The 13,279-nt window shown below is 38.5% G+C and overlaps 1 protein-coding gene across 11 annotated transcripts in view; it reads left to right on the top strand.

The window, feature by feature from the left end:
- Positions 1-13,279, top strand: part of MPDZ (multiple PDZ domain crumbs cell polarity complex component) — a 117,943-nt gene that overhangs the window by 62,982 nt on the left and 41,682 nt on the right. For 6 of the 11 annotated variants that reach the window (XM_051768173.1, XM_051768170.1, XM_051768171.1 and 3 more), the window contains exons 22-28: positions 745-943; positions 3,613-3,654; positions 8,744-8,848; positions 9,644-9,736; positions 10,206-10,383; positions 12,482-12,592; positions 13,120-13,203. In XM_051768173.1, the coding sequence (XP_051624133.1) occupies positions 745-943; positions 3,613-3,654; positions 8,744-8,848; positions 9,644-9,736; positions 10,206-10,383; positions 12,482-12,592; positions 13,120-13,203 (812 nt within the window). The remainder of the gene's footprint in view (positions 1-744; positions 944-3,612; positions 3,655-8,743; positions 8,849-9,643; positions 9,737-10,205; positions 10,384-12,481; positions 12,593-13,119; positions 13,204-13,279) is intronic. The other 5 variants (XM_051768177.1, XM_051768180.1, XM_051768176.1 and 2 more) reach the window with 4 other exon arrangements.

Consider the following 13,279-nt stretch of genomic DNA (forward strand, 5'->3'; position numbering starts at 1 on the left):
TAAGTCCCTGTGGGCTCCCCCTGGGGAAGGAGCGGTGAGAGAATATCTCTCTCATTTCCCATTAGTGAGAAGAAAGTGGCGTTAAAGGGTATTTGTAAATATAGAGAACTGGAGTCCTGCTGTGCCACAGGTGGGACTGTGGTGTAACTCAAATAGTGCTTTGCTTGTATCCACAAGCAAAGCACAGACTCTCACAGAAATCAGGACAGTCTTCTGGGCCTAAGCTGTGGCCCACCTAGGAGAGTGGTAAGGCAGTCGCGATCTCAGTGAGATCTGATTCAGGCTTTCTGTTGAAAATAAGTGTGTGTTTGTATTGGGCCTGTGCTCCTAATTACCTGTTTAATCATTTCACCCTCTTTCCAAAGAGAATCATCATAAACTAAACTGAAACGTATAAACTCGGTGAACCATCACAAGAGGTGAATTTGAAGCAATTTCATTACCTTTTTTGTTTATTTTTTGCTTAAATTTTCCACTGTCTTAATTTTTTTATGTAGAACCTAGTATGTGAAATGACAACAAGGTGAAGTAAAGGTACTGTGATTGCTATTTGTAATTGCTGTCTCCGGTTGGAGAAAGCAAGGGAATGCAAGGGAGAATAAGAGCAACATTTATAGGCTTGTTGATATTGGCAGGTTGGCTGACTGACTTTTACCTCCCCTGTGGCCCAGGTTTCATTTCCTTGTCTTGGCATCCAGAGCTGAGGCTCAAAGACATTAATTGGTTCATGTGTTTTCACTCTAGGGATGACAGTAAGCTCCAATAAAGATGGCTTGGGAATGATAGTTCGCAGCGTCATCCATGGAGGCTCAATCAGTCGTGATGGGCGGATTGGTGTGGGGGACTGCATCTTGTCCATTAATGAAGAGTCAACCACTAACTTAAGTAATGCACAAGCCCGGGCTATGCTGAGACGGCATTCACTCATTGGACCAGATATAAAGTAGGTAAAGCCAGATGTTGAATTGTGGTAGGAAAAAGCTAATAATTGAAAATTGGTTATTTATGCAAGTATTTTAAGTGAAAATTTTGTATGTTCTTACACATGAATTTACCTTTAAGTTACAGCTTCAGCTGGATAATTCACCTTCAGATTACATTTTCATGAATTTCAAAGATAAAATCACTTGTGTGAGACTTTGGATGTTCTTAGGAAAATTACTGTCATGAGTAAGCATCATCATTACTGCTCTGCATGGTTTTACTGAAAGAATGGGGTTAGTCAGAATTTTGCATTCATTACTCTTTTAAAGAAAATAATTATTTCCTCAAGATGTTTATGGTTCTTAAAGGAGGACTATCCTGGCCATTACACAAGTGATTTCATTTGATCTCTACAATGAGTTTTGGTTTTGACTGCCAGACAGAAAGTATGACATATGATATTAATGCGGAAAAATAATGATTAAAACATATCAGTACATCTGTGACAAACAGCAGAAACACCCTGTTTTCTGAAGTCAGTTCCAATTTTTTATCAGTACATAGAAAGAAACTCTTGCTCTTGTGCATAAATATCTGCTCTTGGGAGTACTATTTTAAATGTGTAGTAATTAATACAAGTTTTGAGATACCCAGTTGATAAGAAAGTTTCTTCTCAAGTTCACACAATGTGCAGAATTTTAACTCTACCTCAAAGTACACTTCTTTCTTGCTGTCTTAGTTGTGGAGTTAACTTTACCCTCATGCACCATCTAGAAATGAGCTTGTTCCTGAAGCTGTGGATGGTGCTGTAGAATTGCCAATGCTGGCTTTGCAACTTCAAAACCTAGTGGCTGGTTTTCTCAGACCTGTGGTAACATGGATTGGGTCAGATAAACAAATGGGATTAATGGAGTTGTGGGTAATAGAAAGCCTCTACTTATTTAAGATGGTGGCTTTGAAAGAGATCAGTCCAATCCCAGTGTGGTTCCAGGCAGTTGTGATTTCTAGCAGTTCAGATTGGACAGCTGGGCATTCCATATTTCTGCAGAAGTATTCTACTTTGAAGAGACCTGGCGTTTTGGGAACAGGTGGTCAAAGTACCTTCACTGTGGGTTGTAGGTTTAATTGTCTGCCCCATGGTTGTCATGCCTTTAGGATTATGATTGAATGTAATATTGTTGAAAAAAAGGGGTTTGCTCATATAATGAATTACATTATTGTCAATGTTGTCATGTATTTATATACTGACATGAGTCAGTGTTGATAAAATGTGTCCTTGGTTATTATTGTAGGCTTCCAAACTGTAATTCTAACTGTCGTGACTGATATCAGTTGGTATGTGCATGTGAATGTGTGTGTATATATCTGCTTAGATACACAACTGCTGCAGCACCATTTTTCTATGAGGAGTCCTTTATTAGTGCTGTAGTTACATGATCAAATACAGATGTGTTCATTATTTGTGCTTATTCTTTTATAGCTGCTGCGTTTTACACTGTTTGACTTAAGTTTTGTTTATAGTCTTTTGCAGATACGTTGGAAATACTAAAATCTTGCCTTAGATGTGAATATTCAGATTTTCCAGAGAAAAGTGCATCCTCTTTCTGAAAGATTTTGCAGAAAAGGGGCAGATGCTATTCATATTTTTAATTAAGATTTTTGTGGGGGGTTTTTTGTATTTATGTTCTTCATTTTATTACTATAATAAGGTTTTAAAGTGAGTGGATAATGTCCCAAATCAGAAATTGTAGATAAGGAGCATTATGTCCTGATAATTCATGTCTTCTGGGAGGGATACACACACAGACACACACACACATCTGTATATGTCAATTCAGAGCTAATGTGGTGCATCACCTTGCAGCATTTGTGATAACAAGGGCCAGCATTTCAAATATTTAAATTGGATCTCTTTAGTGTCGTCCTTAGGAAGCAAAGGTACACTAGCACTTGGATGTGACCATCGAGATATCGTTCTTCTCTGTCCTTATCGCAGTATTGGCACCTTGACTTTTAGACTGAGCTTCTTTTGGCTAGCAGGTTGCCCCCAAAAAGTGATTAAGTAGGAATACTTTACTGTCAGAGCTGTATTTCAGCAGCAAACAGTATTTGCAGAGAAAATACAAAGCCATTATTACTGGCCATTTAATGGCTTTGTTAAATTTTATTAAAGGAAATTTGATTTTGAATAGGTCAAGAACCAGCAATCTGAGCTTCAGATTTGGGTAGTTAATTTTTTTCCCCTTCATGTGTGGTAAACCAGATGTATGGCCTTACCACAATGCATTCTGTTCCATGTCTCACTCTACCTTGCCAGGAACTTTTATATTTCTGTAATAATAGCCAGTGTTTTGTGCTCAGCAGCAGCTGCTTGTAACATCTGTCAGATAATTACTAGAGGTGTATTAGAATTCACCTGACTGAAGTGTGGGGATGAATTCCTAATCAAGAAGTAAGATAGATTGCAATTCCATTTTCCATGCCTGTTAATAATCACTGCTATAGACAATAATAAAGAGCAGATGCTTTCTGGGATGAAGCAGAGGTGGAATGGGGAAAAAAAAAGGACAAAAAAAAAGCAGCTCACATTTTTAACTACATAAATATACCTCTCACATTCAGCATGAGACATTAACATTTGTTAACACCATTGTAAAAAGATGCTGCATCGTATGCTTCACATTCTAGATCTTCTCCAGCACCTGCTGATGATCAGGCCCTCTGTTATGTGTGAGTATTGGCAATTCAGACACTCATTATGGCTCTATGTTGCAACTTGTCTCTAAAATCATTCCATGCTTTTATGACATCAATAGTAATGTCAGGGATATATCCAGATATAGGTACATATTCTCTCTTTCCTTGCGTATGTTCGTGTGTGCATGCACATGTGGCTGCACATGTGGATGTATATATATATTTTTTTGATTAAAAAAGGATATGAGTGTGTGTGTATACTCGTATTTATATGTATGGTTTTCAACTTGAAGATTGGAGCATACTTTTTAAGTCTGAAATGAAAATACCTGTATTCTAAAAAATTATGGCTAATATTTTTAAATTTTATTTGTGGCGGCCACCCAAGATGTGCTCAGAGCACGTGTGCATGTGTGTGTATGTGTACAAGGTTCACTGCTAGAATTGGCACGAGTACTTTGTACTGATATCTGGATTAATCTCAGTGTCATATTTTCTGTGGCACTTACATTTTACTTCATGTATAAAGAGGTTCAAAGTAAACCTTAAATGTTTGTTCGAGTAATGTGTCCTGAACATTTTCCATACTTCGTTACTTGGTTTGTTGGTGTTTCAAGGTTTCGTGTGGCTGTTAAGTCAAGCATGTGATAAATGTTCCTCTGTACTGCATGCGGTGTCATATTTACAAGATACTTTCATATGTACAACCACTGGTGTTTCCATTGTCACTGCTTTAGTTGCTAGTGCATACCTCTGGGGTAGAAGTGGTTATATCTCTCAAGAAAGAAGACCAGAACACTTTCTCTTTCAAGCTATACAGCTGTGAAAAAGAGGAGATGGTTAAACCCGTCATATACTTTCCTTTGAAGTTGTTGAACTTCAACTTTTCTTGCAGCTAGGAAATACAGCTCAGAAGTAAAACAGTAATTTACTTGTTTCCTGTTTTCTGTGTCTTCATCCCTGTTTTCTGGCATTTTTTACTCTTACTGTCTTCCCTGTAACTGTATCAAGGCAATTGCCAGTCTGTTTTGCAGACGAACCATTCAGGTGCCAGAGTGGATTTTTATTTCCACTGTACAGCACAAGGTTCAACAGAGTCGGTCAGAGGAGCCCGATGCACTTCTTCTGGGCCCCTCATCATCCCAGTCACAGGCTGACCTGTTCAGGATGATGCTGGATATCATCAGACCTCACTGTGACCTCCAAGTGAGCTACAGTAGCAATCCAGCAAGTGATGGATTTTATAACTGGAGAGTGTCTGCTCATGAGTACAGGGAAAAGCACGTCTGCTCATGTTAAACAGGGAAAAACCTCATGTAAATTGAAGGTCTTTAATACAGTGTGACCTTGCCAAGTGTTACAGAAGGCAGAATCAAGTTGAATGCCTCATAGCAAAGACTACTTTCTGGTATACATATTTCCTAAAACTGTAATTTACAGCAGAGAGAGGTTTTTTAAGTATAAATTTCATTACAATAACATGCAAAAGGAGAGAGTGAGGAGGACAGTCACATCAATAATACAGCTTAGATAAAAAGAGAAGGTAGGGAAACCTTTGCAATTAACTGAACTTTGGAAATCATGAGCAAGAAACAAAGGTGAACTACGCAGCATGTAACTTTTCACGTATTTGATCCATGTAATTTAGTTTTCTTTTCTATGCTGTTTTTTGCAAAATGCAAGTGTTCTGGTTTATATTTGTGAAATAGCTGAAGCATTACTGAAATTTAGTTGTAGATAAGAATGAACAGTTAAAAACACACTGGATGTTCCTTTGAGTGCTTTATAATACGCTATTCAAACTGTAGTTAAGCGCTAGAATAGAAATAATGTATTTTTCCAAAGAGCTAATATGTAACAACTCCCAATGAGACGATCTAAATTTTACTCCATCTGTGGAAATCAATTAGGTAATTCAATTGCTTAATTTTAGATGCTTTTTTTAAAAATGGTGGAGTGAACTTCTCTCCTTAGCTCCTGTGCTGTACACAGAAAGGGAAGGTAAGGCAGCTTTTGGGAGATGTTACTAAGTAGCGTATGAGGCTCTTTAAGAGCATCCTTTGTGTCACACCTATTAAATGTTCCAGCACAATATCAGTTACTAAATCATATGAAACAATAGGATATCACAGAACTTGGAGTGCACATGGTTTGCCTCACCCTTAGCTGACCTCTAATGCTGACATAGGAGAGGTAAGGACTACTACTACCTTTGAACCTTGGCACCCTGCATAATTGCTTGCCGTGTGCCCCTTGCACAAAAGGACTAGACAAGAGTTGATAGATACTGGTCACTGTACTGTCAGAGATCACATTCTGCTGTATACATCCAGGCTGGATCTGGGCTTATTCCTTTCTTCTGTAGGAGTGTGCCATTCTCCTTTCCATACTTAGAACAGCTGCAGTTTAGCATAACGGAGATTGTCTGAGCCTTCCAGTCAGCAGAAACATTGTTTGCAGTTCTGGGTTATTTTACTGCAGCTGTCTGCCAAGGGAAAATACATTATTTCCTACTTGTTTTTATAGGGTGAAAATTGATTAATTTGATTGGGGTGAAACTGATGAATGTAACTTAATGAATGTTACATTTTCTTACATTGAAATGCAGCTTGCACATCTTGTAGCTTTTGTAGAGGCAAGGTATTCTTATGGGCTTACTGGGTGGAGCTTCTGCATCAGCATTTGACCTGTGAGAGTTTTGTGAGCATAGTACTAGCACTTTGCTATATTTCAACACACCTGGATTTTGAGGTGGCTAAGAAGTAGTAGTGATTATTTTCAAAAGTTCTTTCCTCTCTTGTTTCTTGATGTTTCACTGCTGGGTCTTCACAGAATAACTGCTGCATGTCATTAGTCCTTCCCAGTGCTAGAATGCCCTCAGGAAAGACAGATAAGAGTCAGTGACCTTCTGCTGAGTGTTTGTTTTCTAATGTATGCTAACTTCCCACCACTTCAAAAGGAAAATACTTTGTGTCAAGCATAGTAACACTTCAGTGCTTGAAAAAAGGGCCAAAGTAGAACCTGGAGGAGATTGAAGGAAAAGCTGGTGATAATATGGATGTTTCATAAATTTCCATTAGAGAGCTGTGGAGTTCCTTCTGTTCAGCACTTTCATAATGACCCTCTTTGCACTTTTCTAGATGTGGTAAATGTGAGAGGAGGTAGGGAACATGCTGAGACACAGACAAAGATGACAAATAAATGTGATCATTAGGATAATTTTGGTAGAGCGCTTTGAAGTGACAGCATTAGTCATATAAAAGTTCATTTGAGCTGCTGTTTGATGCTTGCTGTATCCAGCAGAGAACCAGTGAGAGGGGGAATCAGTGGCAGTCAGGGTGTGACAGTATGGTGGTTTGAAACTCTCAAGAATCTAATTTCTAAGTTCAAGCCCCCCTCCCACAGTTTGTCCCTGTGAGAGGGTTTATCGATGGTATGGACTTGATATCTTCTTCACTTCATGTGGAGAGTTTTCAGACAAAACACAACCATTCGTTATTGGGGGAAGGGGAAAATATTTACGAAGGTTTATTTATACATGCATATATATATATATATTTTTACATTTAATTAAATTCCTCTTTTCCTTCATTAAAAGTCTAAGAAGAAAAGAGAAAAGTCTTTCTGTCACTCCTCAGGCCACAGTTCCTACATTTCAGTTTTTTGTGGCACTGGTTAGTGTCCTTCATTTTTCTGAGGCAGCAGATTAAGTATGGCAGTCAGGATTTTTGTTTTTATTTTGTGGAAATTCCAACCCCGAGCCGAGCCTTTCGGGGGATTTTTCTTGGAGACCTTCACTTCTCTTGGGTTAGAGCATTTAAGGCAGCTTTCAGTTCAGTCTTACCAGAGCTCTTTCTCAGCTTGCTAACGTAGTAGCAGCAGCAGAGGGCACAGCCACCTCCTCTGCATTCCATCCTGGTTCAGCTCTCAGGACGATTCAGAGTTTTTCAGCTCCTTTCTTTCTCTCTCTAGCTGCTGTTGCATTTTGGGACTCCCTAAGGGTTTGGAAGTTCACTTTTCCTCTTCAGGAGGTCTCTGGGTTTTGGGAAAGTGATACAGTCAGACAGAGAACTTCAGTCAGGGAATGACAGACAGGAGACAGCTCCAGGTTCGAGCCTCAGAGCTGAAAGAGTCTCTCCTCAGCAGCTTACACATCCTTGTGAAGTGGTCCAGATTTTTTTTTTTCCTCTGTCTCTTCTGTGGGGAAATATGTTAATTTTTCTTTTAACAATGTAATGTATGAGTAGACAGACTTTTTTTTCCCTTGTCTTTTTTCCATTAACCTTACTTCTTGGCAGACTTGGATCTGATAATAAGCTGCTTTTTGTACAACTAGATGCTTTTAAGAAGACAAAGCGTCATTAAAGGAGGGCCATCTAAGTAGCCCTGTTTATATCATGGTATCCTTTTGCCTATAGAGTAGAGTTTTTTAAGAACTATTCTTCATGTCTTAATCTTTTTTTCCTTTCTTTTGTTTCCCCCTCCCCAGTCTATTGGACCATTTCTGTTTCTGGCATTCAAACATCGAGTAGAGTCTGCATGTCATTTGGTTGGTGAAACATGACTATCTAACTGTCCCAAACTGCCTAGAAGTGCATGAAGGGGTGGAGGAAGGAGTTGAGCAGGGGATTGCTCCCTGGAGCATAGGTGGTATGCTGTAACACATTTGTATGTCCAAATCTGTGGACAAAATAAATACAAAACCACATAGGAAAGCACAAAACCTCCTACAAGCCAACTTTCAGAAACATTTTCAACAGTCATTTAGTGTGGTAATGGTGCCTCAAACTTCACAGATCCTTCAGTGTTTGTCTTTCCTTGAGGACTCTCTATTTAACTGAAGCTGGATTGTCTCTGTTAATACTCTTGTCACTGTTCAAGCACCATTTAATTTAATTACAGAAATATATGTGCTGTTCAGCTACTTAATTTGACTATAAATGCGTATTTGTTGCAAAGTCATAAGGTATTCATATAACAGCTTACTCCCAATGTACTTGCATTGTGCCTTTGAAGTCAATGAAGTAGTCTTGAGTGGCTTCCTCATATCCATACCTCACACCCACCAAAGGGAGGACCGGCAGTCCTCATGCTACTTTAATCATGTCCCATTTTATTGCAGTATTACATATGTGCCAGCAGAAAATTTAGATGAGTACAGGGCCGGTTTGGGACAAGAGACAGAGGGAGCTGTGCCACCTGAACTTTTTCCATCACATATTGTCAGGTGAGTCAAAAGGCTTATGGTTTTCTCCCACAGAGCTCTCAGATGCAGCTCTTCCCATACACTTTACTTATATTGGGAAGATAAGTTTTGGTTTGGAAGAGATGAAAAATGGGTGATTTTCTTCAGACCAGCAGCCATTACAATAAAAAGCTGTTCTAGAAAATTTTTTGAACATTTTTTCAAGGTTTGGTCTGTTTCATACTGTTTGATTTGCCCAAAAAGGAGATTGAATTCTGTTTCATCCTAAATTTCTCTTAAATACCACACAGTTTGATTTACATGTTGCCACAAATACTCAATATTTTCAACATAAGAATTTAGTATTGATGGTCTTCCCAGAATGTAAGTGGAAAGAACTAATTCTGCCATCCTTTCCTTGAGTTTCAAAAATTCATTGCAGTTACAGTCCAAAATTTCAAAGTGACTAATAATATTTGGGTTTTTTTAAAATTCATCTCCAAAAGCAGTAACATTTTTTAAGTGCTGTTGTTGTTATTTATTCCATTTTGAAAACAGTCAATAATTACCTTTAGCTCTGATTTGGTTCTTGTTCCAAATTGCACAGTCTTTTATTCTGTGGTTGTGGATAGCGACTTCATTGCAGAAAAAAGTGAATGGGGAATCCCCAAACACCAAATGTATTCTAACAGACATCTGAAGAAGAAAATCCTTATGTGAATCCTGTGTACAAATTCTAGTGCTGGCAGGGTGATTCAATACATGAAATTTTTCAGAAAAATCTAATCATTATATGAGTTCTTTAAAAATGAATTGCATGTTCCTGTTTATCATTAGGGAACTCTCAGAGCTTCCAGAACGTGAAGAGGGGGAGGGAGAAGAAAGTGAATTTCAAAATGCAGCTTTCAGTAACTGGAACCAGCCCAGAAAGTAAGTGCAGATCTAGTTGCACAGAATAAAATGTCATATGAAATATAAAAATTTTGAAACACATAGTATATTTTAAGAGGAGTAAGAAAACAGCAGAATTGCTGCAATTATGTATGTTGTGCATTGCAGGAGTTGATTTTTACTGCCATTGGGCTAAATCTAACAGTGTCTTGATTGTTTTAGTAATTTATCTTTACTTATCCCAGGCTGATTCTTTGGGATCCAGAAAGAAGAGACGAATAGAAGGATTCAAAGTTTTTATCAGAATCCAAAATAAAGTGACCAACACTAGACTCAATTACAGACCTGCTGAGCAATTCAGACGATAACTCCCACTGAAAAACAAAACTTTGCAAGGACGGTTATTTTAGATTAAAATAATTGTGCAAATCCAGGTGTATTCAGTGTGCAGCATTGTCATAATCACAACAGATTTTTATTTATTTTGGCCCTTGTTTTTTCCCAACAGGGTTGAACTCTGGAGAGAGCCTAGCAAGTCATTGGGGATCAGCATTGTTGGAGGACGAGGGATGGGGAGCCGCCTGAGTAATGGAGAAGTGATGAGAGGGATCTTTATCAAGCATATCCTGGAAGACAGCCCAGCTGGCAAAAATGGAACTCTGAAAACTGGAGATCGAATTGTAGAGGTACCAGCTGAATGCCTTTTGCTGCAATTCCCCCAGCATCTCAGGAGCCGCTGAGATGGATTTGTAGTTCTGGGCTGACAGCTGTGTAATTGCTCCAGCTGACACCACTTGAGCCATGCAGACTGTGCTACCATCTGCTGATGTTTATGTGCAGTCAGCTGTCTGTTAAGTTGAATATCTAACCTGAAGCATAGATGACTGACTATGTGAGCAGGGTACTACAAAGCCAGCAGTTCAACCTGCCTGTTTTAAAGCCAGCATGTGTAGGAAAAAGCTGAAGTTTGGTGAAGCTAAAAGATTTCACTATTGCTTATTGGATAGCAACAGAAATGGCCAGTGCAGATCATGCAAATAAATACCAAGCTTATTTCCCTCTTAAATCTTAATCATATCACATCATTCTTATGCATCTTGTGCAGTAATTAAGGGAGACACATTTTTTTTTTAATTCCTGACATGAAGAAATCTGGGTTTGATGTTTGGGAAAGTAAGTACACTTGTGTCCATGCCTGAGGGTGAGGTAGCCATTGGTGTTGCATGAAGGGATTTATCTAGATTTCTCTTCTACGTAGCCAGTCCTGTGTTCATGCAGCCACTTTTGCTTTCTTGCTTAAAGATACTGAAGAATGAACGTGCTGAAAGAATAGGTCTTCCCTGTGATGATTATCAGTGTCAGGCATTACCCTGTCTCCAGCATCAGGCTCTTAGGAACTGCCCTCCATCCTGCTGGATGTCCTTAGCTGGCTGTCCATCAGTAAGAATGTAACAAGGGGGGTGACGGAGATGGTGATTCTGGATCAAACTGGGCTTGCTTTACACAGTGGCACTGAGCTGCAGTTTGCTGTTTGCTACAAGATCCCTATCAAGGATCTTGAAATAATACCTTAGTATAAGTAGCACTTTCTTCAATAGGATGGAACAGTTTTTTGTATAACAAGATGTTTGTTATAACAAGACGGGAGTTGGAATTTTGCTTGATGGCCACAAAATAAAAATAGTCATTTTATTTTAATAACTGGATTTTTATGAGTGCAGTTGGCTCTGACAGTGATAATTGCAGAAGTTGGAATGGGTGAGTGAAATTAAAATGTTGTGTTAATGTGACTGTTTCTGAATGGATTATTCAGTTTCTCAGGTTGTGAAATATCTGAGCTTTATCTCCACTATTGCATACAGTATTTCAGACACAGGGAATTGGAGAGCCTTTGTTCAGTTCCTCATAGGTTTAGAATTTCTCTCAGGTTCTTTTTGTCTCTTATTTACATTGAATGGTTAAGTTTAAAGTAGAGTTAGACAATTAAAAAGTTGTCATATAAAGTCATATAACTTTGTGTGCAAAAATTACCACTAACAAATAACCTTTCTGTGTTAGCTTCTAGCTTTTGTTGTGGTCCTTGTGAGAATACTTTACTGATGCTAACCTCACCTTAACATTGTTCTTACCTGACAATTTTTTTTCACGCACCAATATACATGAAGACATGAAGAAAAACAACCAGGCAAAAATTTATCCTTAGCCATCCTTTGTAAGTGCCTTCTTCTAGAAGAGAGGAAGCTTTTCAGCTCTGACCTAAAAATTTGACTTCTGGAGAAAGTGCCTAGTAGCTAAAATTGGTCTTATCTTGCTTTTCAAAAGCAAACAGACAAACAAACAACTCCCCCAAAAAAACGTTGTGAAAGACTCTACAGCACCTAACAAGTTTCTGTTTGTAAATCTCATAAAGTCCTGGGAGACAGATTTCTCTGAGATAGAATTTACAGGAAGCAGTATTTGGCAAAAACTACCACTGTCTTCAGATTATCATATCTGCTATGTTATATTGCCTGTGGAAAAAATGAATGGAGGCTGAACCAAGAATGTTGAAAAACCTGTTTTTAAAACAGAAGAATAAGAGAATATTTATTTAATGTCCTTTCAGTGCTCTTGGAAATCTCAAACCTGTGTGTGAGGGACTTTAGGCCAAGTTAGTAGAAAGCTTTCCACTAGAAACAGAGATTTGGGCTCAGATTTTAGTCAAAGTTTCCTAACCAAAACTCAGAACTGACTCATGATTCTTGTAGCTTCTTGCAATGTTAAGATGAGGCCTTCCAATTACAGGTGGATGGAATTGACCTCAGAGATGCCAGCCATGAACAAGCTGTGGAAGCCATACGGAAGGCAGGCAATCCTGTAGTCTTTATGGTACAGAGCATTATAAGCAGACCAAGGGTAAGCATTAAGAATATTGAAAGAGATGTAATACATAGTAATAAATGAAACAAATGTTCAAGATGGTGGTGTTTGGGAATGGGATATTTAATCCTGAAAGTGCCATCTCAGCTACTTTAGGAACAAAGATTTGATTTAAGTATTATTTCCATTTAGAATGAAATCGATTTGGATTTGGAATTACCCTCCATCACGCCGTCCACAAACTATTTTGAAAAGCCTCAAGAAAGATAATTTGTTGGGGGGCAGAGTAGGAGTCTAACTAAAACCAACTCTTAGAGATTGACAGCGTGTCTGAGGAGCGCATGCAGAAATACAGCACCTGTTAAAAAATTCTTTGGACATTAATGAAAGGACCTAGAAGTACACAGAAGTTTTCTGTCACTAAGCTGCATGGACATTGCAGACAAAAGCTACTGAGCTTTAATATAAGTTGCTTGCATCACTAGAAACTAAACTTCCTCTTTGTAGAGTCTGTGTAAGCTGCATGTTTATTTACTAGTTGTCTCATAACTCTTGTTCCCCAGCCAGAGTCTCTTTATAGCCCTTCTTCAGCTTCTGCTCCCTGTGGGCAGAAAACTACTAACCCATTTTATCGTCAGTCATCTAAGGTAAAGTTGCATGAAAAAGCTCTGTTGAATGTTGATTTTTGATATTCAAACTACTAAAATAAGGCTTTTGTGTTTG

The sequence above is a fragment of the Manacus candei genome, unplaced genomic scaffold (genome assembly GCF_025592945.1).
Source record: "Manacus candei isolate 608988 ecotype Guabito, Panama unplaced genomic scaffold, ASM2559294v1 h1tg000093l, whole genome shotgun sequence".
NCBI classification, from domain to species: Eukaryota; Metazoa; Chordata; class Aves; order Passeriformes; family Pipridae; genus Manacus; species Manacus candei.